At 44.7% G+C, this 25,475-nt stretch overlaps 1 protein-coding gene across 1 annotated transcript in view; it reads right to left on the bottom strand.

Annotated features, from left to right (window-relative positions):
• TMEM233 (transmembrane protein 233) overlaps positions 1-20,509 on the bottom strand; it is a 38,023-nt gene extending 17,514 nt beyond the window's left edge. Inside the window, exon 1 of the mRNA XM_019467309.2 lies at positions 20,185-20,509. Within this exon, the coding sequence (XP_019322854.1) occupies positions 20,185-20,373 (189 nt within the window). The 5' untranslated portion in view covers positions 20,374-20,509. The remainder of the gene's footprint in view (positions 1-20,184) is intronic.
• Between the last annotated feature and the right edge of the window lie 4,966 nt (positions 20,510-25,475).

Below are 25,475 nucleotides of genomic sequence, written 5' to 3'. Positions count from 1 at the left end.
GTGCCCTGTTCCTCATATCCTTGCCAACCTTGTTTATCTTTTTTTTTTTTTTTTTTTTTTTGCCACTCTGATAGGTGAAAAAGAATCTCAAAATAACATTTCTTTGGTTTAATGGTGAGGTAGAGCTATCTTTATGTCCTTCAGACCTCTGCTCAAATGTCACCTTCTTAGAGAAACTTTCTAAGAACAGTGTATTTAAAACCCTCTCTGGGGGCACCTGGGTGGCTCAGCCGATTAAGTGCCCAACTCTTGACTTTGGCTCAGGTTGTGATCTCATGGTTTGTGAGTTTGAGCCTTGCATCAGGCTCTGCGCTGATGGTGCAGAGCCTGCTTGGATTCTCTCTCTGCCTCTCTTTTTCTCTCTCAAAATAAATAAACTTAAAAAAAATCGTTAAAAAAAGAACCTCTCTCTGGTGACCAATACAGTGCCTGAAACATAGGAGATCAATAAATACTTGTTATATGAATAAATGTTTATTGGTCACCTGTATTTATTCTTGATGAATTTTGTACTTATATCCTTTATCCAGTTTTCTATTGGTTTGTCTTTTGCTTATTGATTTGTGAGAACTTTTTATATATTACAGATCACCACTGTGCAATAGAAATATAATGGGAGCCACATATGTAACTTAGAATTTTCTAGTAGCCACATTAAAAAATTAAACATAAATAGGTGAAGTTAATAATATATATTTGATTTAACCCAACACATCCAAAATAATATCATTAAAAGCTTTGGTGCCCCATATTTCAAATACTCTATAGTCACATGTGGCTAATGGCAACTGTACTGAATGGCACAGCGGATGATATACCTTAACCTGTTACATATATTGCAAAATTTTCCCCTAGTTTCTTCCAGTCCATTTTTCCCCAAATTATAACTTCTATTTTGATATAGATTGAAGCTCATAAGAAGTTGCAAACTATAGATAGTACCAAGAGTTCTCAAAATGCTTCACCAAGCTTCTCCTAATGATGATATCTTACGTAACCATAGCACTTTGTTAAAACCAGGAAACTGGGGCGCCTGGGTGGCGCAGTCAGTTAAGTGTCCGACTTCAGCCAGGTCACGATCTCGCGGTCTGTGAGTTCGAGCCCCGCGTCAGGCTCTGGGCTGATGGCTCGGAGCCTGGAGCCTGTTTCCGATTCTGTGTCTCCCTCTCTCTCTGCCCCTCCCCCGTTCATGCTCTGTCTCTCTCTGTCCCAAAAATAAATAAAAAACGTTGAAAAAAAAAATTAAAAAAAAAAAAATAAATAAATAAAAAACCAGGAAACTGACATTGGCATGATACTATTAACTGAGATGTTTTTGTTTGTTTTGGTTCGTTGTTTTGTTGTTTTTGTTGTTTTGCTCTGTGTGTAGTTCTGTGAAGTTTTGTCTCACGTAGATTGGAGTGTCCACACTCAAAGAAATTCTCTCATATTACATCCTTCCCCTGTGTCTGTGTCTGTTGTCTTCTAACTTGTATACGTGGTGCTGGGATGTTGCCCGGGGTTCCTTTCTGAGCTGTAGACCTCATGATTCCCTAAACCAACCACTCTTATTTTCAGGTGCTGGGTGGTAAGGTGTCATCTCTGTTCACCATGAAAATTATGTTGAAAAGAAGAACTTTTAGTTTCCTTCCAGTTTTTATTTTCCTCTGTGAGGCAAATGAAACTTTCTCAGGACGTAGAGCAAAGAAGGCCTCACCGCACATTTTATAAGGCTCTTGAGAGTCCCCAGCAGGGCATTTTCTCTGTTGTCCAAGCTTGGGCTTATGCTGGGAGAACGGAATAGTTATTATAAAACCTAAGGACAGCACCCGGGTCTTGGTCAGCTGCCTTGAGCCGGCAAAGGTCTCACTTTGATAGAAACGTGGGCAAGTTCCTTTCTCCTGTAGTAAATACTAATGATGTCACAGTCACTGCATCAAGTTATTTCAGGCTTATTTATACATCCCTTCCCTGGATGGACACCTGATACTCAAATACCCACGGAAGGAAAGTTGGTCAGGAACCAGAATTGAGGGTGACTGTTTCTAGGCCCAACTTCAAAAAAACCGTAGCAGGGACCAGCAAGACTGTGTCGTGAGGCTGCACAGCCAGGACTCCTGGCTGCCTGTCAGAAGGTTCAGACGACTCCTGGCATCCACATTTGCAAGAAGGAGAGACTCAGTATAACTCCATAAATTTTGCTAACTGGAGTTGAACACCAGGGGAGCCAACGTTCTAGACATTTGTGACACCTTACATCAAATGGTAAAACTGATCGACTGTCCTGAGCCAGACAAATATGGAAAGCACTTTGTCCTTTCTCTCTGGTCTTAGAGCAGAACTCTTGACACATTCTGCGTGATCCCAGATGAGATGGTGTCACCTATGGGGTAACTGCTGTGCAAGCCTGAGATGCAACTCTTCAGAGTCATGCTTTTTAAATTCTCCTATGTTGGTGGTTCCCAGCCCCCAGCTGACCTTAGAATTACCTGAAGGGACTTCACAGATTCCTATGCCTAAGCCCCCTCCCAGAGCAATTGAATCAAGGTCTCTGGCACTGGGACTCCAGCTTACTTTTTTGTAAGCTTCCCAGGTTATTCTAGGAAGAGTTGAGAACCACTGTTGTAGATGGACATCCATGCATCCATTCAAAAGCTATTTGTTGAGCACCAACTATATGCCAGACAGTGCTCCCCACCCACATGGAGCTCACATTCTGGTGGAGACTGAAAATAAGTAAACAGGCCAATATGATGATTACAGAGTCTTACTGAGGCAAGAAAAATGGGGTATAGGGAGGGAGCTTTTGCTGAGGTGGGGCAGTAGGCTGACATGTGAAGATTTGAGAAGGGGCCAGGCCTACAAAAAGTGGGTGGGGGAAGAAGAAGCCTGGCAGGGGAAACAGCACATGCAAAGGTCCAGGGGTAGGAAATAATTTTCTTGTTGAAGGTACTCAAGAAAACCCAGTGTGACTGAAATGTAAGTGTGAAGGAAGGAGGGGGAAGGAGAGAAATAAGAGGCTGGAGGTAAACCAGAGGCCAGGTTAGTTATAATAATAATGAATTATGGTAAAATAATAGTTAATATTCACGAGGTATCTATTTTATGCCAGGCCCTGGACTGACCGTTTATGCCGTCACATAACTGAATCTTCACAATGACCCTCATGGGGGTGAAAAATTTCATGCCCCATTTTACAGGTGAGAAAACTGAGACTCAGAGACAAGGAAGCAAATAACGTTTCCACGTTCAAAGACAACTTTCTAAGGGGGCTACAGACTTAAGCAAATGACCATAAGTTAACTGACAAAGCTCTTACAATAACTACGCCATTATGTCCACAAAAACCTATGAGCTTGATTCAATACACTGTTGATAACCCGGCTTCAGGAAGCTGACTTGATTCTAATTTAATAAAAACTTGGCCACTGATGTAAAAAAAAAAAAAAAAAATAGGGCAAATATATCTCCAATCTGTGCTACAGATCTCCCTGTCAAAGATTTTGAAAAATTTTTCATTTTCTTTGTTCTTGTCTACCACCAAACGTGCTCAGAAATCCCACGTTCACCCTCAAACAGAATTAGCCCCCAAACCCAAAATAATAGCCATGGAAGACATTGTCAGTTGTTTGTTTGTTTATATTTTGGTTTCCTGGTCCTTATGGATTAAATGAGTTAATACACGTGCAATGCTTCGAGCAGTGCTTGAGAAATAGCATGTCAGTCGGTAAGTATTGGCTATTACATTGATGTTATTATTATTTTGCCATATGCCGATTGACAAAGATGAAAACAAATGAGCTATTAAATATACTTTATTTAATATGCTCTACTTTTATTTAGTATGCTTTATATTTCCCTTGCCCAATTGCGGCCTCCTAGGATTATGCCTACTGTTAAGAAAAAAAGACCTCATAAAAACCAAGAGGTGTCTTCCCCCTTGGTAGGGCAGAGAAGGCACATTCCTGTTACCTGGGACAGGTAAGCAGAGAAGCCCCAGCAGCCAGTGACACCACAGCGGGAAGCAGCTTTTTTGGAAGGCTCTTGATGTCTGATAACGCGTAAGGGAAGAGAGCGTAAGTCACTTGTGTGGGGGGATGGGACGGGAGTGCCGAGTGGCATTGGCTGGAAACACATCCTTGGCTCCCCATGGCCCTGGAACAGATGCACATTCTTAATCATGGTCTTCCGAGCCCTGCAGGGTCTGACATCTGCCTGCCTCTCCAGCCCCACTTGGAACCTTCCTCCTTGCTCCCCACCTTCCTTTTTCCGGCCCCCTGGTCTTTGTCCTGGTCATTTCTTCTGCTGGGAGCCCTCTTCCCTTGATGTCTCATGTGGCCAGTGCCTGCTCATTCTTCCCGTCTCAGCTTTCATGTCTGCTTCCTCAGGGCGGCCTTCTCAGGTCAGGTCACTCCGTCTTCACTAGTTCCCTGACCTACACGCTGAGTCAGCCCTCGTCTCTTTCCTTCATGGCATCTAAGTGACTCAGTTGTTTTACTCTGTTGCTTATTGACTCATTGAGCGTTTGACTCCACCATCTGACTGTGAGCTCCATGAGGGTGGGCGCCATGTCTCTTTTTACTCATTATTCGTTTCCGGTGTCTGATGGAGGACCGGACACAATATTTCCTTAACTCTCTTCGACGAGGTCAGGTTGACAGAAAAGCAAACAAATAACACAAACAACGCAACCAAACACTGTAATGAAGCAGTTGGTTAACTTAACTTTCTGACCAAGGTAACCAGTCATTTTGGTACTGGCAGAACAGAGGGTAAACTGAGTCATCTAACTTCTGTGTCAGAGTCCTGAAGCGTGGGCTTCTGCCTTAGGATAGCAGACATGGGTTTGCTGTCTGAATGAGCAGAATGAGGAATTTTTGGCTTGAGGTCAAATGCTTATGAAGGGATTTCATCTGCTTTCACTTCAGAAGCCAGAGTCACTGACAGTTTTTCACTTAAATGGACCCCACCACCCCAGTCCTTGTATATGTGTATGTGAATTGTGCTATGCTTCATTTTATTACAGACAATATTTACAATAGATGTTTGGATCTTTAATAGGGTAGTAGCTGAACTCAAAGGAAAATAAGGCCTTGTGTGGATGGCTCTGAGTCTGTTTTCCTCACTTGTAAAATGGGGGTGATAATATCTACAGCACAGGCTGGTTTTGAGGCTTAACTGAAATAATGAGCGTGAAGGGCCTGGTGTTACCTCATTTAATCTTGAAAACAATGTGGAGAGATCTGCATTAACATTCCCGTTGAATAGGTGGGAAAACCGAGGCTCAGAGAAGTTAGATGAAGGGGTGGGGTTGGGATTCGAACCTAGGCTCAGAGAAGTTAGATGAAGGGGTGGGGTTGGGATTCGAACCTAGGAGTTGACTGTAGAGCCTGAACCACAAGTGTCTGCCTTTGAATCTGTTGCCAGTTCTTGTTGGGGAGTAAACGAGAGAGAGAGAGGCTCCGAGCAAAAAAAAAAAAAAAAAAAAAAAAAAAAAGAAAAAGAAAAAAGTCGTTTCATTGAAAACTTTGCAACACATAGACCCCCCCAATGGTCACAAGGCAAGTGAAAGAAACAAGGACCAGACAACCCACTACAGAGGAGACAGCATTGCAGATTACATATCGGATAAGGGACTTGCATCCAGAATATATAAAGAACTCTTACAACTCAACAATAGTAAACAAACAACAATTCAAACAAGCAATTAAAATTGGACAAAGGACCTGGGCAAAGGATCTGAGTAGACATTTCTCCAAACAAGATATACAGATGGCCAATAAGCACATGGGAAGATGCTCACTATCGTTAGTCATTAGGGAGCTGCAAATCTAAACCACAAGATACCCAGGAGGGTGACTGGAATAAAAAGACAAACAATGACAAGTTTTACTGAGGACGTGGAGACACTGGAACCCTCCTGCGTGAAAATGTAAAATGGCATAGCTGCTTTGGAAACAGTGTGACAGTTTCTCAGAGTCGTGCCATAGAGTTACTGTATGACTCCACACTTACACTCCCAAGTATATACTTCTCACCCGAGAGAAGTGAAAACATGCATACACAAAAACTTGTCCATGCACGTTCATGGAATGTTATTTAGGATAGCCAAAAAATGGAGTCAACTCAAAAGTCTATCAACAACTGAATGGAAAAACAAAATATGGTCTTATCATACAATGAAGTATTACTTATCTTTAAAAAGAAGGACTGACGTGCTAAAACCTGGATGAACCTTGAAAACGTTAGGCTAAGTGAAAGAAGACTGTCGTAAAAGATCATATAATGCATGATTCCATTTATCTTTATTATTTTTAAAGAGGTATTAATTTATTTTGAAAGAGAGAGTGCACAGGTGCATGTGCAGGGGAGGGGTGGGGGGGGGGGGGCAAAGAGGAGGGCTGAGAGAATCCCCAGCAGGCTCCGCGTTGTCAGCCCAGAGCCTGACGTGGGCTCGAATGGAGCCAAAATCGAGTTGGACGGTTAACCGACTGAGCCATCCAGGCGCCCCCGTATGATTCCATTTATACGAAATGTCTAGAATAGGTAAATCCATGGATACGGAAAGTAGATTAGGGGTTCGGGGAAAGAGGTGTGACAAGTGATTTCTAATGATTATGGGATTTCTTTGAGGGTGACGAAAATTTATTGGATTTAAATAGTGGCAATGATTGCACAACCTTGTGAGTAGAATAAAAATCACTTGAGTTGTATACTTTTTTTTTTTTTTTTTTAAGAAGCAAGGCCTGGTGACAGAGCTTTTGTATCTTGAGGGCTCCAGTGGACCAAATGGTGGAGGCCAGAGAATTGGTAGTGTCAGGCAAGAGATGATGTCAGGGCTGAGAAGCAGCTTGAGGGTATATGACTGTTACCCCAATGTCTGCTGGAGACAGCACGAGTTAACCGTTACCACATTGCAGTTTTGTGTGAGAATGTGAGAAGCACCTCTCAGAAATACAGAATGGAATTTTGTGGGAGCTGCCTTAGCAGGGAGGGCCAAGAACCAGTGAAGCCTGGGCTATTGTTTGTTTGTTTGTTTTTATTTTTTTTAACGTTTATTTATTATTGAGAGACAGAGACAGAGCATGAGCAGGGGAGGGGCAGAGAGAGGGGGAGACACAGAATCCGAAGCAGGCTCCCGGCTCTGAGCTGTCAGCACAGAGCCCGGTGTGGGGCTTGAACTCACAAACTGCGATATCATGACCCAAGCCGAAGTCATGACCGGAGCCGAAGTCAGTTGCCTAACCGACTGAGCTACCCAGGCGCCCCTGGGCTATTGTTTATTAATGTCTGCTGTATTCGCACTCACAGCCCATTAATGCCTAGGGAAACTGAGACCCAGACAGAAATAGATCTTACTTCTTTACTGACCAGATTAATTCTGAGTGATTGTTCTAGTTTAGAATGAATTGAAGTAAAAGTAAACCAAAAATTGGTCCTAAATGTGGGAGCAGGTTGGCTTGAGGCCTGGGCAAAGTAATGATCTGTGAAGAGCTCTTGTGTGACACCTCATCAGATAACAGAAGCCCTAGCTTTCTATTTGGTGACCGATTCTGGGATTCCTTCCTGGGGGAGTTAGGTCCATTTTCAGTGGATGACATAGATATCATAGCATATGTCCCTGGAACACACCATGCTTTTTCTACCCCTGGGCCTTTGCACTTCCTGGTTCTGCTCAGATCTTGCCATGACTGGCTTATTTTCATCCTTCAGCCTTTGCCAACCACACTTTCTAAAGTAGAATCTCTTCTCCACCACCTGCTCCCACTAGTCCTTCTCTCTCATACTTCTTGTATATTCTCTTCACAGCATTTACCACTCTCTGAAATGATCTTGTTTATGTGCTAACTTGTGTATAGTCTGTCTTCCCCCACTAAGACAAGTTCTCAGAGAGCCAAGACCTTGACTGTCTCATTCAACAAGCAGGGGAAGGCTGTGGTTGTTCTGTGCTGCCCATAGAGTATAGGGTAGGTGTAGGTTGGCTCATTTTGGGGGCAGAGTAGATCACTTTGGAATGAACAAACAGATCATCTATTTGTTTCCTGTATCTTATTTCTTAACAAGTTCAGAACTCTTGGGGGAAGAAGAGAGGCTAATTCACTGACCCAACACGTGGGCTGTTTCTAGTCACTGAGAACCAGCTAGCTCACAGATGCCCAAAAGGTTAGCTGTGTAAAGCTGACATTTATCTACAGGGTCACCATAATGTCTGGCACATAGTAAGTGTTCACGAATTGTTGAATGAGTGAATGAATGTGGGAGAACCCCTGCTCCTTGCTTCCTACCCTTGAAAAAGTGGCCAGAGGGTTCCTAAGTGCTGTGGTGTCTTCTCTGAGGGGACCAGGCATACTCAAGTGATGTTTCTTTGTGTTGGCTTAAAGCTCTCTTCCCTCAACTGAATTCCTTTTTCCAGCTTTTCCCTTTGAAGCTCAGGGCTAAGTTCCACCCAGTCAGCTTCCTTCCATAGTGTCAGGGGTCAGGGACCCCATAACTGGAGGAGAAGGCTAATGGCCCAGGCTCTCTCTGTCTTTGGTTGTACAGATGTCTGTTTGCAATACCCCTGCCTCTTCTGTTTTCCTTCTCATTGAAAATGGGCTTTGGACTTCATCACAATCAAGCACAAATATGGAAGGGACTTTTTTGGGGGCTCATGGGATGTTGAAGTATTGGAGGTGTTCTGGCCAGTGTCCATTTACTTTCGTTGGTAGATACCTAGGAGATAGTGTGGCCCAAGGGAAGGCATTATGAGCCACGTGTCCTTCAAAAGCATGAAGAACGTACCTCAGGAGCATCAGGTGACCTCTGTGCAGTTGAGAGACAGAACAAAAAAGTGGGCTTCGCTACGGAAAACAGTATGGCATTTGAAATTTTTGTTATTGTTTGATGTGTCGGGTTGCCAGTACTGAAATCCCAGTTTTGGAACGTGTTCCCTTTCCTTCGAGACACGTCTTGTCTTTCAAGACCATTCTCATTTTCACCATCCCTGTATCTCTAGTACATATTTGGCCAGTGGGAAGTGAAGTTACCTCCCTTTCTCTGTCTCTCTTTGTGTATGTGTCTCTCTCTATCTCTCTGTCTCTGTCTCTCTCTTACACACACAGACTCACATACCTGAATAGACTTACATCAATGCCTGAACATAGCCTCAGATACTTTTGTTCGGGCATAAGAACTCTTTATATAGATCAGCATTGTCTTAGATCCCCAACTCCTCGGTAGCAGGCTCCATCAAAATAGCTTGATGGGTGTGGGTCCTTTAGTAATAATGTGAGTTTTCAGATGACTTTCAGATTTCTCATTTAGATTTTGCTTGCTCCTAAGTTTCTGTGCCTAAAGGTAGTGCTGGAAATTTAGAGATGGGGCTTGTAGACCACAAGGCCCATTTCCTTGTCATCACCCTTCATTCATTCATGCTTGTCTGTCTCCTTCTCATGCTTCTGGGCTGTTTCTCTCCATAAATATCTTCAAGGACAAGTGAGAATTGTCCTTTTGCCCGTCTATCATTAAAACCAAAAAGCTAGAGAGGAATTCTGCCAGGCTTGATTGAGAGTATTATATGATGCTTCTTTTATTGATGGGGCAAGTCTATTAAAAGGGAAAGCTTTCAGAACATCAAAGCTGTATTCCTATCAAAGGGCAAGGCATAGCCATAATCCTTCAAGAGGCTAGATTATAAATTCCATGGGGCAAGGACCATCATGTTTGATTTTGCCCACTAGTGTCGTCTTTCTTTCCTTTAAAAAAAAAAAAATTCCAGGGGCGCCTGGGTGGCACAGTCGGTTAAGCGTCCGACTTCAGCCAGGTCACGATCTCGCGGTCCGTGAGTTCGAGCCCCGCGTCAGGCTCTGGGCTGATGGCTCGGAGCCTGGAGCCTGTTTCCGATTCTGTGTCTCCCTCTCTCTCTGCCCCTCCCCCGTTCATGCTCTGTCTTTCTCTGTCCCAAAAATAAATAAAAAACGTTGAAAAAAATTAAAAAAAAAAATTCCAGTGTAATTAGTATACAGTGTTATATTAGTTTCAGGTGTACAATGTAGGGGTTCATCAATTCCATATGTTACTTAGTGTTACCTTTCTGAGCCTTGCTTCCTTGTGGATAAATGGGGCAAACGGCTTTCTTGCATATCCTTGCTGGGATTTTGTGAGGAAAGAGTGAAGTTGTGTCCATATGAAAATGCTTTGAGGAGTAAAGACATATGGACAAATAAGATGATGGTGATGATGATGATGATAATGGCGATACCACACTACCAAAATTGTCCAGAACAAAGAACAAATGAAATTATCAGAAGAGGGAGTTAAATATAGAAGGCCTCCTTCAGTTTGGGAGAATAGGACACATAAAGAATAAAGGAAACAGAAAGACGAATTTCTGAATTTCACCTACGGGAGAAGAGAGCATGAGGGAGAAAGAACATCAGCAGAAGTTTGGGGAGGGGGACCCACTAAAAACACCTCTGTTGGAAGAAAGTGTGGAGAGGTGGGCGTACAAGACAAGAATGTTAGGGATGGAACACTTCCATATCAACAATGGCTCAGTCCGTTAAGAGTGAGAAGCTGTATCATTAAGAACAGTATTTCCCAAAGTGTGCTTTGTGGTGTATTAGCCTTAGGATCAAAGGGTCCTGGGCTACATGTTAAGCAAATTATGCCCTCTGTTAACTCTGCCACTGAAGAGCCACAAGGCACAGTGTTGGCCACACGTTCTGAGAAACCCTGAAGGAAAGGAAGGGGTTTACTTTTGCTAAACTTAGCATTTGACCTTCCAATTTCATAACCCCCTCCCCGCCCCTTTTTTGGTAAAACTTGTTAACATTGGGCAGAACCAGTTGTCCAAGAAGCATGGTTCTGGGAAGTCTGGTTTAATTCTTGACCTTGGAGTTTTGAGATACGAACCTAATGCCAGCATAATTGGAGGTTTTCAGATATGTTCAGGCTCATGCTTTGAAGGCATCGCATTTCTGGGTGAGTGGCTCTGAACTGAAGAGAGTCGTCCCATGGACTAGCAAGTTGAAGATAGAGACCAGTTTCTAAGCATGGACCCACTGGTCTGCAGTGTGAGGATGCTGGTGAGCTCCAGACCAGCCAGGAAAGTTATCGTTGGGAACCGAGCCTTGGCCAGCCTCTCGGTGAATCATGGCATTAGCCTAGTAGATCTCCTGGATATTTTTCAAAAAAGTTGTGGCAGAAATGCAGAACGTAGCTCAGAAGCAAGGAGCATCCTCAGAGATAAAGGTAGGAACAAACTTAGGCCTCTGTTGCCATTCATCCATCCAGTTCATTCATTCATTTATCAAATAAATGTTACTTGTTGACAATGTGCTCTGCATTGTGCTAGGTGAGCTCAAGGGGCACATGTGCACAAATTGGTGTGAAGAAATAAAGGTGCACTGAGAGAAATCTATTCCAAGTATAGTGGGCACAACCTAGGGTGAGGGAGAAGGGCAATCAAAAAGGCCCTCATGGAAGAGGTGATTTTCCAGCTGAGTTTTGAAAGAGGAGTAAAATCTGCATTTTAACAAGATCCTCAAGTGCTTGAAATTTGGGAAGCACTCCCGTGGGAGGTGAGGCCTCCTACTTGGTCTCCCCTTGATGATTCTTCACAAGTTTCCTCCGAAGTCATCATTAAAATTCATACGTTATAAGTCAGAAATAATTTGCTTATTAATGACAAACTGCCCCTCAACCATGGCCTGTTTTGCTGACTCATTTAATAGCTGCTATTGTTATCTGGGCAGTGTTTGATGACTTTGGGAAATAGGCTCTAGTTGGACTTTTTTTTTTTTCCTTTTTCCTTAAAAAAAAAAAAAAAGGTGTTATGGGGGCGCCTGGGTAGCTCAGTCAGTTAAGCATCTGGCTTTGGCTCAGGTCATGATCTCCCAGTTTGTGAGTTCGAGCCCCGCGTCAGGCTCTGTGCTGACGGCTTGGAGCCTGCTTCAGGTTCTGTGTCTCCCTCTCTCTATGTGCCCCTCCCCTGCTCATGCTCTGTCTCTCTCTGTCTCTCAAAAATGAATAAACGTTTAAGAAAAAAAAACAGCTCTTACAGAATTTTTTTAAACATGAAAAAAATCATGTTCCCATGACCCAGCTTCACGAGCCATCCATTAGTGGTCAATCTTGTTTTATCTATATTTCCCATATTATGTTATGATGCAATCATCATATCATTTTATCAGTAAATTAAAATAGTATTTAAAATGTATTTTCTTTTAGAGAGGCAAAAAAATGTTTTCTTTTATAGGAACACACAGATTAACATCTTGAAATAGATGTAGTCTGTACCTCTAATAGCCTAGGACTGAAAGGACTCCAATAGCAGTTTAAGGTCTAGATTCCCAAGTAACAAATGTCAGTGGCCACCCTCTGCCACATAGTAACAAACAAAGCAGGGGCTGCTTGGCTGACATGCATATCTATAAAATCTGCAGGCATCTATAACAGAAATTTCTAACAATGCCACACTTCAGGTAAGGTTCTTACCATCTGGAACCGTTTTTTTACCCTTCAGAGCTGCATGTGCCAGAATTCATAAGAAATAAATCACAAGGGTCTCTTAATATTAATACCCCGTTTCTCAGCTGACAGTCGTGTGGGAAGAGCTAGAGAGGGTTGGGGAGAACCCAAACTGAGAGGCCTTATTGGGTCTATAGTAGCTTACAGTAGCAATAGACCCAGTATTGGGTCTATTGTAACTTATTGGCTACAGTATTTAGAGCTCCAACTTGTGAGCACTGTTAAATCTCCTGGGTCAGCTTCCTGGACTGAGAGATCTGTTATTTCCAAGTTCTGCCTTGGTCCCGTACACACACACACACACACACACACACACACACACACACACACACAATCTCCTCTCTAAATTTAATTGAAGTCCGCTTGAAACATAGCTTGATGGATGAGCAGTCCCTGGTGGAGCCTGGGTCAGATGGAAAGAACAGTTTGGTTTGCCTTTCATCCTGCGGGTATTTACTTTCTCTTTGACCACAAACCTTGTCTTCTAGAGCAGATGTGGTCAGGCGTGGGGCAGGGCTATAGCTTCCTCTGCCAGCCCATGACCAGATAATGGATTCTGACAATGGCTTTCAGACCACCCATCCACTATCCACTGAATCTTCTGCGGGTGTATGAGACCCATTGCCTTGTTATGAGGAGGATTTCTCTTTGCCTCTTTTCTGTGTTGGATCTTTTTTTGCTGGATCCTGTGTCTTTCTCTTTCTTGATTTACTGCTTTGTTTTGGGGGAGCACATCCTCCCATAGCTTTCTGAGAAATGGTGTATGGGAGATAGTTTTTGTTGTTGTTGTTATTGTTGTTTGGGTTTTTTTGGGGGGGATCTTGAATGTCTGGAAATATCTTTATTCTCTCCCTTGACCAATTGTTTGGATGGGTCTAAATCGAGGTTGGAAACAATTTTCCTTCGGGATTTGGAAGTCATTGTTTCACTGTTTAACTTTCAACATTGCTGAAAACATGGCATGCTTTTTCTTCTTCTAAAGTTTGTAGGATTGGGGAGAAATTTTACCCTTAAATATCTGAAATTTCACCACGATGTGCTTTGGTACACATTTTATTGGGTATCAGGGGACTCTTTCAATCTGGAAACTCATGCATTCAGTTCTGAACATTTTTCCTGTAATCATTTATTTAATAATTTCCTCTCTTCAATTTTCTTTGTTTGCTTTTGGAACTTTCCGATTAGATGTTGGATTTCTGGGAATGATTCTCAAATTTTCTTATATTTTCTTGAGTATTTTCATCTTTGGGGGAGAAAATATCCTTCCTCATTTTTTTTTATTGTGACAAAATATACATAACATTTACTCTCTTAACTATTTCTAAGCGTACAGTTTGGTGACATTCAGTACATACACATTGTTAGGCAGCCATGGCCACCACCCTCCCCCAGAACTTTCCCTGTCTTCCCAAACTGAGACTTTGTATCCATGAAATAATAACTCCACATTCCCCTTACTCTGCAGCCACTGACAACCACCATCTCCTTTCTGTCTCAATGAATGTGACTACTCTATGTACCTCATGTAAGTGGGATCATGGAATATTTGTCCTTTTGTGGCTGGCTTATTTCACTCAGCATAGCGTCTTCAAGGGGTATATTGTAGCATGCATCAGAATTTCCTTTCCTTGAAAGGCTGAATAAATATTCCATTGTATGTGTATACCACCTTTTATTTGTCCATTCATCTGTTGATGGACATTTAAGTTGCTGCCACATTTTTCCATCTTTTTGATTTTTGTATTACTTCCCTGAGTTTATCTCAACTTTGACTTCTAATCCTTCTGTTTTTTTTTTTTTAATCTACCCTCATATTTTTAAGTCCCAAGCTCTGTGTTTTGCTTCTCTGATTTATTTTTTTTCCCAACCTATTCTTGTTTTGTGGTTACCACCCAGTTTCTTATTTCTCTGAGGATGTTCATCATCTGGCCTTGAAGTTTTCTTGCGCCTCTTGGCATTATTTATTTCCTTGCACTTCATTTCTTCTGTAAACCACAGGTCTCTTAATTCAGAAGAATTGCTCCCATGTCCAATAATCTGTGACTGCCTGTTCATATTTGAAAGTGAGACACTGAAAAACTTCCTGGAAGTTTTGTGTGTGAGGATGGGGCTTGTCAACGGGTGGGTGGCCTGGCATGACTGGGTGGCAGTTCCATGATTTCTCTGGAGAACTTCTAAATGTTTGTGTCTGCAGGTTTGTTTTCTTTTGGTATGACCACATTCTTGAAGAGAAGTTCTCCAGTCTCCTACCTGGATGCCAGGGTAGGGGTACTAAGTGGGGACAGGGGCTAGAGCCTTCCTTGTTCCGTGGTGTCTTAACTGTAACCTCAGGTGTCTAGAGCCATTGTGTTTAATCTCACCAGAGAGCAAATCTCCCATCTTTTGTCAGGGTTGTTGAGGAAGTAGGTGCCTACTGCATGGGCTGACAGATGACCTCTGGTAATAATGACTTCTTAAACAGACTTGCAAAGATTCCTCCTCTCTTTGGCCCTACTTTTAATTCCTACCTTCAGAAGTGATATCTTCAATGGGTGCCTCCAATTTCTGAGTCTTTCTAGAGTTTTTTTAGGGTACACTGACTTTATTCTTGTTGGCTTCTTCTTCTGCAGGATTCAGATTTCAGTGTTATCTACTCTGTAAAGTCAGTCAGTGTTCAGCTAGCCATTTTCCATGTTCCAAGATTTTGTCACCTCTTTCATTGCTTCGCCTGTTCTCCTAATTTGTCCTTCGGTGTTTGTGCCCTTTTAAATTCACTTACTTTCATTTTAAGTGGTTTTGGAAGGGAGTGGAGGAGAGCAAGCATGTTTAATATTCTGTGCTTAACCAAAAGTCTTCCTTGTTTATTCGTATGCATTCCAGTTTAGCATTAATATTTACTTTTAGGCTGCAACAGTTATTTATTCCAGTGACATATTTTCTTGTCATTGCTTTTGTTCTTACTGAATTTTCTAGTCTCAATAAAAAGAGAAAAACTGCCACTGAAAAGGCAATGGCTGTATCCCTAAAATGTACACACCGTCATCTCCATCATCATCATCATCATCATCATCATCATCATCATTGATACTTATTGAATGCTAGCTGTGTCCTAGGCAATGGGATGAAAACATTTAACTTTTATCATCCAGTCTTCACAGCAGTACTTGGGTAAGTACTATCACAATGGCCATTTTACAGGGTTGGAAAACCAAGCCTCAGAAAGACTGAGTCAGTGGCATGAGATCACAAAAGTAGCAAATGGCAGAAAAGGATTTGAACCTCAGTGGTTGGTATCTAGACAAGTTCTCTAAGTGTGAGGGAGAAGTTCTGTTGAAAGAAGGCTTATATATCACCCAGTCAAATGTCATTGGCTGTTTCATATTCACTCTTAAGAGTGACCAGATTGGTTCAGCTGTGCAAATGACTGTATCACGTACTCATCAAGTATGGAGGCTGAGCATGGATTCAACTCCAGTCTCTTGAGCCAGGTAGCAAATACCAGCCACACAAACAACAGATGGTGAACTCAACCTGAAATTGCCAACACTCCTGCAATTTGCCTGGAACCTTTCTTCTACATCTAAGAGCACAGAAATCTTGCTGATCTTATTTACTGCTTGATAGAGGTAAAGGAGTATATCGACATCTGGAATCGAGCATGGCACATAATAGATGCTCAAGAAATATTTGTTGCACAAACAGACATTCTTTCTCCAGAGTCAGAAGCCGTATGGAAGTTATGGAGTTCCTTTTGGATGGAATAAACAAAGATACCCAGGGATGGATGGGAGCATGGGGAATGAGGCTTGAAAGCCAGCCTGAAGCTCCATTTTCCAAGCCATATGGCCTGATGCAGGGCTCCATCTGTATGGAGAAGGGGTGCCATTTTCAAATTCCTACGAATGTGCAATTTGGGCTAGCAGTGGCTCAGGCCGGGGACAAGTTCTTGAGACATCTGTCCCTGAAATTGAGTACAGGTTAAGTGCACTTTCAATGCAGGCAGAAGCAAAGATGTCTATGTCTCTGCCCCTGGCAATGCTTGGCTCATCAAAGTTTGGATACAACAAGCCATGTTGTACCAATTCTCACCTGTAGGGCACTGACTGCCTCACAACTCCCAGGACTTCCCTACCTCCACATGGGGGTGGTGGGAAGATCACAGATGCCCACACACAGCTTGAAGAATGTTCTTCCAAATGTATATTTTTCAAAGTAGTTTTATTATCCCTCAACATCTCCAACTGGGTAATTTATAGAAGGCTTCTCAGGCTTGGTTTAATAAAGAATCTCGATTGTTTCGAGATTTGCTGGTTCTTCCTACAGTTCTGGGAACTAGTTATTTTGAGCCTTATCAATATTTTCCATACATTCACATTCATGTGACTTTGTATTATCTTTACCGTGTTTCTTGATTGGGGTGTTGTTGATATTTGGGGTAGGTCAGTTCTTCATTGGGTGACAGACTCCAGCATTGCAGGATGCGACTACTCTTAGCTCTTTCCAACAAATGCTGGTAGTGCCCCCACATCACTGCGACACCACAGTTTTTGAGTGCCTCCATGGGGAATGGCATCACTCCCAGCAACGGTGTGCCTGACTTTACCACAAATTATGGATAAGTCAGACTTGGAAATAGCCAGATGGAAGCCCGCAAGACACCCTAGGGAAACACACAGCTGGCCAAGTTGGTCAGCCACCTCCTTCCTGCACACCTTTCCTCTTCCTCTTTATTCTTTGGACTTTGGAGTCTTTATCATGAAATGTGTCGAGCCCAGATCCACATGGTTTCAATGGGAAAGCACCTCAGAGGGAGTGCAATGGGGAGGGTGTGGGAAGCTCTTTTTTAGAATTTGGGTTTCATTTATTTGATGTTCTGTTTGGCTTCGTATGTGACATATGTTGTTTCCAGGCTCCAGATCTATCCATCTGTCTGAAAATTATTGCATGTACCTAGCACACTGCTGGGAGCTCGACATGCTTTATCTTGTTCCATCCTTATAACGCTTTTGCTCCAGTTAAAACGCTTTTCAAATTTCCATTTTCTTTTTTTTTTTTTTTTATAAATTGTTTTAAATGTTTATTCTTGAGAGAGAGACATACACACACAGAGTGCAAGCAGGAGAGGGGCAGAGAGAAGGATCCGAAGCAGGCCCCAGGCTCTGAGCTGTCAGCACAGAGCCTGATGCAGGGCTCCAACTCACAAACCGTGAGATCATGACCTGAGTGGAAGTCAGATGCTTCACCGACTGACCCATCCAAGTGCCCCTCAAATTCCCATTTTCTAGATGAAGAAACCAAGGCTTTGAGAAGGTATGAAACTTGCCCATGGTCAACATTCCCAACTCCAGTGTCTGGTTTCTGGCATTGGAGTGGTGTCTTGCTATAAAACTACTGGAAAAGTCTTGAGAGAGGGAATGGGGAGGAGGGGGTCAAAAAAAGAGGTTTCCATTCAAAGCATGTACCAGTCTTATCCCCAGGACACACCAAGTGGCATCATTAGTATCCAACCTGTCACCACCAGCTGGAGTGTTAGCTCATATCCGATCAATGAAGGAAAAAGCCTTTGCAGGCAGTTTTATAATTGGCACTGGGAAAGGGGTGAACTGTCTGCTGATTCATTAATAAATCAGGATAGAGTGTGGGCACCGATTCCAGCCAGAGTGTCTGCTGCTGCTTGGGGAATTTGGCTGCAGCATCCTCCCCAGTTCGCTGCAGAAAACCCAAGACCGGATATCTCTCTGGTGAGGAAGGAAGGGAGGAAACTGGCTGGCTGGTTCTAAGGAACCTGATACCACGGTTTTCCTGGCTCCAGTGGGGAAAAAGGCAGCAGGAGTTGAGCAGACATCATGATCCATTCACACCATTCATTCATTCATTCATTCCCACACACATGCATTCATTTCATGTATTTATGGAGCATCCATCACCTGCCAGATTCTCTTCTAGGTGCTGAAGATACAGCAGCAAACAACACTGGCGAATACCCCTACCCTCATAGGGCTTATACTCTAAGGAAGGGACACAAACAGTAAGCACAGTAATAAGTAAAACAATGTATCAGATGGAAGAGAAGTGCTTTGGGCGGAAAACAGCAGGGAAAGGGGAGTAGAGCTTGTGGGGATTTTGATTTTCAACACTGACATCTGAGTAAAGATCTAGTATTAGCGTCATGCTGGACACTTGTTCCAAGCGTTTTATAATCATCTCATTAATACGGCAACGTCAAGAAATTATGGCTATGATTATTCCCATCTGACAGACAGAAAGAGGCGGAAGGTAAGAGAGGTGCAGCGATTTCCGGAGATCGTACAGCTTAGTCTGTGGTCGGAACTCGTGTTTGAAACCAGGCAGTCAGAGTTTCAGCGGCGGCCCGCTTGCATGCTGGTGCAGACAGCGGACAAACGGGGTTTGGGACAGAGCAGGCTGAGCGTGCAGATGAAATCTCTGTGTGTACCCACCAAGCGAGTGTGGGCGGACTTGCGTGGGGGACGGGGGCGGATCTTCAGCTCGATCTTCCTGAGCTGAATCCCACTCTCGGTCTGCGGCTGCGGAGTTGGGTCGCCCAGCTGCAGGCGAGGTGGACCCGCGGGAGAGGGAGCTCGCTGCAAGGGTTGTCCCGGGACAGTGCCGGTCGGAACCTCACCCCGCCGCCACCCCCGGGCCAGCTGCTCCAGTCAATAAGGCGAGGGCCTCGAGGACGCTCGCCGCCCTCCTGGTGGGTTTCTCCCGGGAGTTCCCACCGGGGCTGAAGGGGGCCGCGGAGCCCAGCTCTGGGAGGGCAGACTGGAACACCAGCAGCGTCTGGGCGAGAGAGGCGCGCGGTTCGGGAGGCGGGCGCGCACAGGGCACGAGGAGTACCCCAGTGCATTCCCGGGAGCGCCCCGGGACAGAGCGGTGGAGGGGTGCCAGGGAGCCCTTGGGGGACGCCAAGAGAGGCGGAGATAGGGTAGGCGCGCCGCAGAAAGAGTAAAAGAGAGGCGAGGGCGCATGTCGGCGGGGGCGCTCAAGAAAGGCCTGGAGAGAGTGCAGGCCGCTGGAGAGAGGGGGCCGGGGTGGTGGGTGGTGGGTGGTGGCGAAAAGTGCCAAGGAGAGGGAGCTGGCGTAGGAAGAAGCAAGAAGGAACCGTTGCCTGGAGGGGTGTGCCTAAGAAAGCACGGGACCAGGGTCAAGGAGAGGGCGTCGGAAATCTCTTGGGGATCCCCAGAAAGACTGTATGCTAAAAGAGTGCCACGCGCTGGAGAGGGGGGCCCCGGTCGCGGCACGGAGCGTGCCGTAGAACCGGCGCGCTCAGAGAGTGGGGCGTGCTGTTGCCCGCACGGGTGGCGCACTTGGAGGTTCCAGAAAAGCAGGTTGAGAAGAGCCGCACCGGTGCTCAGGGATGTCAGAGGAGACAGGGAAAGAAGCCGCAGAGTCCACGGAAGAACTCCCCGTGTTGGAAAGAGTGCACCCACCATGGGCGCTGGAAGGACGTGGAGAGCCGGCCTGGGAGAGGCTGGGTCAGGGCTCTGAGCGCCCCAGGGAGCGCAGAGGAGGCGCTAGTGGTTGGTGGCGGAGTTCTGAGAGCCTGAGAAAAAGGAGGGGGCGCAGAGGACGGAAAACCCCGGGTGCGCCGGGCAGTGCGTAAGGGAGCGGTGGAGAGCGCGCTGGGTCCCCAGTACTGGCGCAACGCTGCCCAGGTCTCCCCTCCCCGATTGCTACAGGTCCTAACTCACTCACCATGATGGAGAAGACGAAAGCCACGATGTTGATGGGGTACGCGGGGCAAAAACACGAGACGATGGCGAGCCACAGGTAGTTCTTGGGCCTGGGCACGTCCTCCTCGGTCTTGTCATCCTCGGTGTTGGCCTCGGGACTGCTGTCCAAAGCCCTCTTGAAGTCCGCGCTGGGGTCGTTGTACTGAGACATGGGCGAGGCCGGCGGCACAGGGAGGGCGGAGGAGCGCACGGTCGGCGTGGTCTGGGACTCTGGCCGCCCGCTCTGGCGAGGCTCTGAAAAGCCAGCGGCGCGGGGCTCGAGGGAGACGTGACCTCACTTCTCCGGCGTCCTCCGCCTGGGCTGAGGGACGTGGGCCAAGAACCTCGGCACAAGAGGGAGGGAGGGAGCAAGGGGGTGAGGAGAGGCGGCGGGGAGGAGAGGGAGCCCGCCCGCCTGAGTAACAGGGGGAAGGCACTTCTTGCAGACACACCCAGAGACCATCAGACAGACGCACAGACTCACTCCTGAGTCCAGAATGGCAGGAGGCACAGGGAAGGGGAGAGCGAAGGCCCTTTAAGGTGCAAACTGGCCCGCCTTTGGTCTGAAGAGGACCAGGTATCTTTTCGAGCTGCTGTATTTGAATACACTAAGTATAACGGAGGGTAATGCAACCTTATCCATGTGGCCACAGAGTTCCTCCTTCCCCTTGACTAACAGTTTGCTTTTCCTGACCCAATCCCTTCTGGTACTCAGACCCTGAACACTGAGCCCCAGTAATTTCTCTTCCCCAACAGGTGGTCTGGGAGCAAGGTACTAAACTTTGGGCCCAACCTTTCAGGCACTGCGCAGGGGGCCTCTGGAGACTGCAGCGGTAGCATGGAAGAACAGTGCCGGTTGCCCTGTGCCGTGTGCCCTGGACTTTTTCCCAACTGTGCAAACAAGGAACCCTCTCCTCTCCATTTTTCCACCTATGGAGCCCCTGGAGGGAGAAGCAGGTGGATCTGGTTGGTGTAGACAGTTCAAGTGGATAACTGGGATGGGGAGAAGAGAGACGGGTCCACTTTGGGAACCCAGATGAGTATAGCAATTGCATCACTAAGCAATTCATGGGAAGGACTATGACCAGAACTGAGGCTCCAAATCCAGACAGAGGTGGGAAATTGTCACATTTGAGCTGACTGACCTCAGGGAAGTCTTTTCACCTCACTGGGCTCCAACTCCTTCATCTGAAAAAAGTGGGTAATAGGGACCCTCAAAGTTCACAAAGTCGAACACTGTTAAATTGCATTTCAAACCAGGTGAATCTAAGTGCTCAATACATGTTAGTTATTATTAGGAAACTATTTCTGCAAAATATAGTCCTTCTGCAGTATCTCAGACCCAATATCCATTGGTGAAAATATTTCACCAAAAATCCAGATATTCTGAGCTGGCCGGTCACAGAGAAATGCCAAGTAATTTTATTATGTGTGGTTTCAAAAATAGTTGCTCACATCATAATACATCAAAAGTATTAATCATCTGCTTGGCTTTCTCAGAACATGAACTGATTATCTGGGTTGCTTTCACTTCTCATGGGGCCATACTGATTTCATTATCTGCCTTCCTCACTGGACTACAGACTCACTGAGAGAGGGGACCATCTTGCTCATCTCTGGATCACCACTGGCACAGTGCCTGGAACTGAGTATGTGCTTTGGATAGCTTGCTGGGTGAACACATAAAAGATGAAATAGTGCCTTCTCCACCATGCCTTCTCCCCCAGTTTGGTTGGTTAATCAAGTGGGAATAAACCAAAACATTGGATCAACCAAGTTCTCAACCAAGTCTTTGCTTTGACTGTTCCCTCTACCTGGAATGCTGTTCCCTTAAACGGCCACATGGGTGGTCCTTATTTCTCAGCTATCAACTCAAAGTCACTTCCTCAGAGATAGGTCTTCTTTTTAGATTTATTTAGTGTAGGTCCTCACAGTAAATATTACCCTACGTTTTACCAGCTTTTTTACGACATGTATCATTATTGTACTTTGATTATGTGTTTACCATCGGTTCTTTCTCCACCCTATATGCTTTGTAACCTGTTCAGAGATCTGTCTCCAGCACTTAGAATTTTCCTGGCACATAGTAAGAATGCAAGGAATACTGCTTGAATAGATGAGAATTACCCGTGAGTATAGCAAAAATGATTTCCAGATTTTTAAAAAAATTTTTAATTATTTTTTGATTTCTGGATCTTCACCAAGACCTACTTGAATTAGAATTTCCCTGGGTGATACCCCAGAAATCTGTATTTTTAGAACATTCATCAGCGATTCTGATACAACTGAACATTTTCTTGTATGTCACTACTGTCCCTCGTTCTTAGGACGAAGTCTTGGATCTTTAGTTTGGAGATCCCCTCTGGAACTTCAAACTCAGTATGCCAAAGGGAACACATCTAACCTCCTAAGAACCTGCTTCTCAAGGCTTGGACCTTAGCTAGGTCCTGTCCACTTCTCCAACCATCTGTCCTACCAATTCTCTCCTCTCACTATACTTCAGTTAATGAAGGTATTTTTGCTCTATTCTCAAATACACCTAGCCTTTTCCCACCTCAGGGACTCACATCTGCTGCTCCTTCTTCCTCGAATGCTTCCCCTTCTCTCCACTTCGTGGGCCCCTCTCATCTTTCAGGACCCATCACCGCATGTGTTACCTCCTGAGACAGTCCTTCCCTGACCATCTAAATATGGCCCTCTCATTTCCCACCCCATTACCCTGTTCATTGCCTTCATCACAGTTATCACCACCAGAAACTGTCCTCTTTGTTTATTTGTTTACTGTTCACTGTCTGTCTTCCCCATGAAAAGATAAACTCACAAGAGCAGAGATTCCCCAACCCCCCACGCCCCGCCCCCCGGTTCACTACGGTATCCCCCGTGCCTGGAATAGTTCTTGGCCCTTAGTAGGTGCTCTGTAGATACTCACTGGATCAGTAAACTTGTGCATTTAGTCGTCCAGTTTGGGAACTCTTCTCTTTCCTTCAGCCTCTACATGAATGAGTCACCAAACCCTACTGATTCTGTTGCAAACACACTCTTCCCTTGGTTCTCTCTTCTCTTTCCCCAAGGCCAGTGTTACAATTGCATCTCTTATCAACAGTGCAAAGGCTCAGTGGATTCTCTCTGAGCCATGTTTGTGGTCTGAGGCTGGTGAATTTAGTTGGTATGACTAAGCCCAATGTTTGGGTACCCAGTGGAATTTTGCTGATTCAAGGTCATGGACTATATTGTTTGCTCCAACCCACTTGTGCCACCCAGGGAAATACAAAAGAAGGAGTTGTTGACTCAGCATGGCCCATCTCCTCTGCCAGGGAAACACCTGTTCAACACTGGTCCAACACTCCAGAATGACCAAACATTTACTGAGTACCTATTGTCTGCCTTTGATGCATTCCCTAGATGCATCATCTCATTTGATTCCTACAGCACCATTGGTGAGGTACAGATGAGGGAACTATGACAAGCTGGGTAAAGGGACTTGTGTAAGGTCTTACAGCTAAGTGGAGGTGCCAGAATTTGAACGAGGTCTAAGCTACTTGTTCAGCTAACAGGTCCAGGCAAGAGAGTTAAATGGACATCTCTGAAGTTTGCTGAAGTTATTATATTCCACTCAAGAGAGATGGTTTAATAGCTGTTGACTTATCTGAAATGTAGCAGTGAAATTGCAATCACTTGAAATATTTACAATTAAATGGAAAAGAAAGTGCCCACACCAGAAAGTGTAATGTATATGGTGCGGATTCTTGAGGGATGCATTAGACCACTCAGTAGGGGTTTCCAACTCTAATTTCCTGAGCTTCACTAATTTTCTCTTGAGAGGTCAGTTTATTACTCTTGGATGAAGCCTACTGCCTGATTGCTTAATAGTGTGACAATACCTTCCCTTTTTTAAAATGAGAGGGAATAGCCTGACTGGGAGAGAGAGAAGACTTAATTGGAGCTTTCTGGAAGCTGATATAGCAACTTACACTTTTGAAATTTGAAATAAGTTTATTTCCAAATGTAAAAGTAATGTGTATTCATTCTGGAAAAGTTCAAAAATGAATGAAAGCATAAAGAAGAAGAGAGCTCAACCTATAGCCTACCATCCAATAGTAACCACCCCCCAAAATAAGAGAATATTTCCTTCTTGTTCCCTTTCTACATGTGTATATTTTTCTCCAATAAAGTGGGATTGTAGGGGCACCCAGGTGGCTTAGTTGGTTAAGTGTCTGACTTCCGCTCAGGTCATGGTCTCGCAGTTCGAGAGTTAAAGCCCCGCATTGGGCTCTGTGCTGACAGCTCAGAGCCTGGAGCCTGCTTCAGATTCTGTCTCTCTCTCTCTCTCTCTCTCTCTCTCTCTCTCTCTGCCCCCTCCCCCAACTCATGCTCTGTTTCTGTCTCTCAAAAAGTAAATGTTAAAAAAATTTTTTAAGTGGGATTATATACAGTTTTGTTTCCTGCTTTTCTCAATGTTATATCACCTTTACCATTCTTTACAGATACATTTATGATCTGCATAATTTCCCATTGATTTGATGGATTGTTACTTATGTAACCATTCCTCGATCATTAGGTATTTAGGTTATTTTTGGTGGGTTTTTATTGTTAAACAAAATATGAAAAATGCTGTGACTTTGTACTCAATTTAGCATTTGTGATCATTTCTTTGTAACTCGTGATTTTATAGGGGAGAGATCTGTCTTTGGAAGGGCAGGAAAAAAAAACCCTTCAGATTGGCTGGTTGAGAAATTGTAGCATGAGATATGTACCAAAGGTAAAATTAAAATGTAGGCCAAGGGAACAGTCACAGATTCAATGGACTACAGAAATGAAGTGATTCGAACAAGATGAAATGAGGTGAATTCAAAGAATAGCTTCTCAATGCCAAATGGACCCCCAGATCTATGATACTTAATAGGGTGATTTTAAATCTACGCCTTTTGGTTTTAGGTATGTCTAGGATTCCAAAATAGAAGGAGGGAGGGAAAGAGTGAGAGATAGGGGTAGGGGAAGAGAGAGAGAGAAACGGAGAGAGGGAGAGGAGAGGGAGAGAGAGAGGGAGGAGATGGAGAGAGGAGGGAAGGGGAGAGAGGAGGAGAGAGAGAGAGGAAAGGGAGAGAGGAGATGGAGAGAGAGGGAGAGGAGAGGGAGAGAGGGAGGGAGGAGATGGAGAGAGGAGGGAAGGGGAGAGAGGAGGAGAGAGAGAGGAAAGGGAGAGAGGAGATGGAGAGAGAGGGAGAGGAGAGGGAGAGGAGAGGGAAAGAGAAGGAGGAGAGAGAGGTTCTGCTG

The sequence above is a fragment of the Panthera pardus genome, unplaced genomic scaffold (assembly GCF_024362965.1).
Source record: "Panthera pardus isolate Hobbes unplaced genomic scaffold, ASM2436296v1 HiC_scaffold_15, whole genome shotgun sequence".
In the NCBI taxonomy this organism is placed as follows: Eukaryota; Metazoa; Chordata; class Mammalia; order Carnivora; family Felidae; genus Panthera; species Panthera pardus.
Note: the sequence above shows the minus strand (reverse complement) of the source record. Positions and strands in the feature narration are given on the sequence as shown.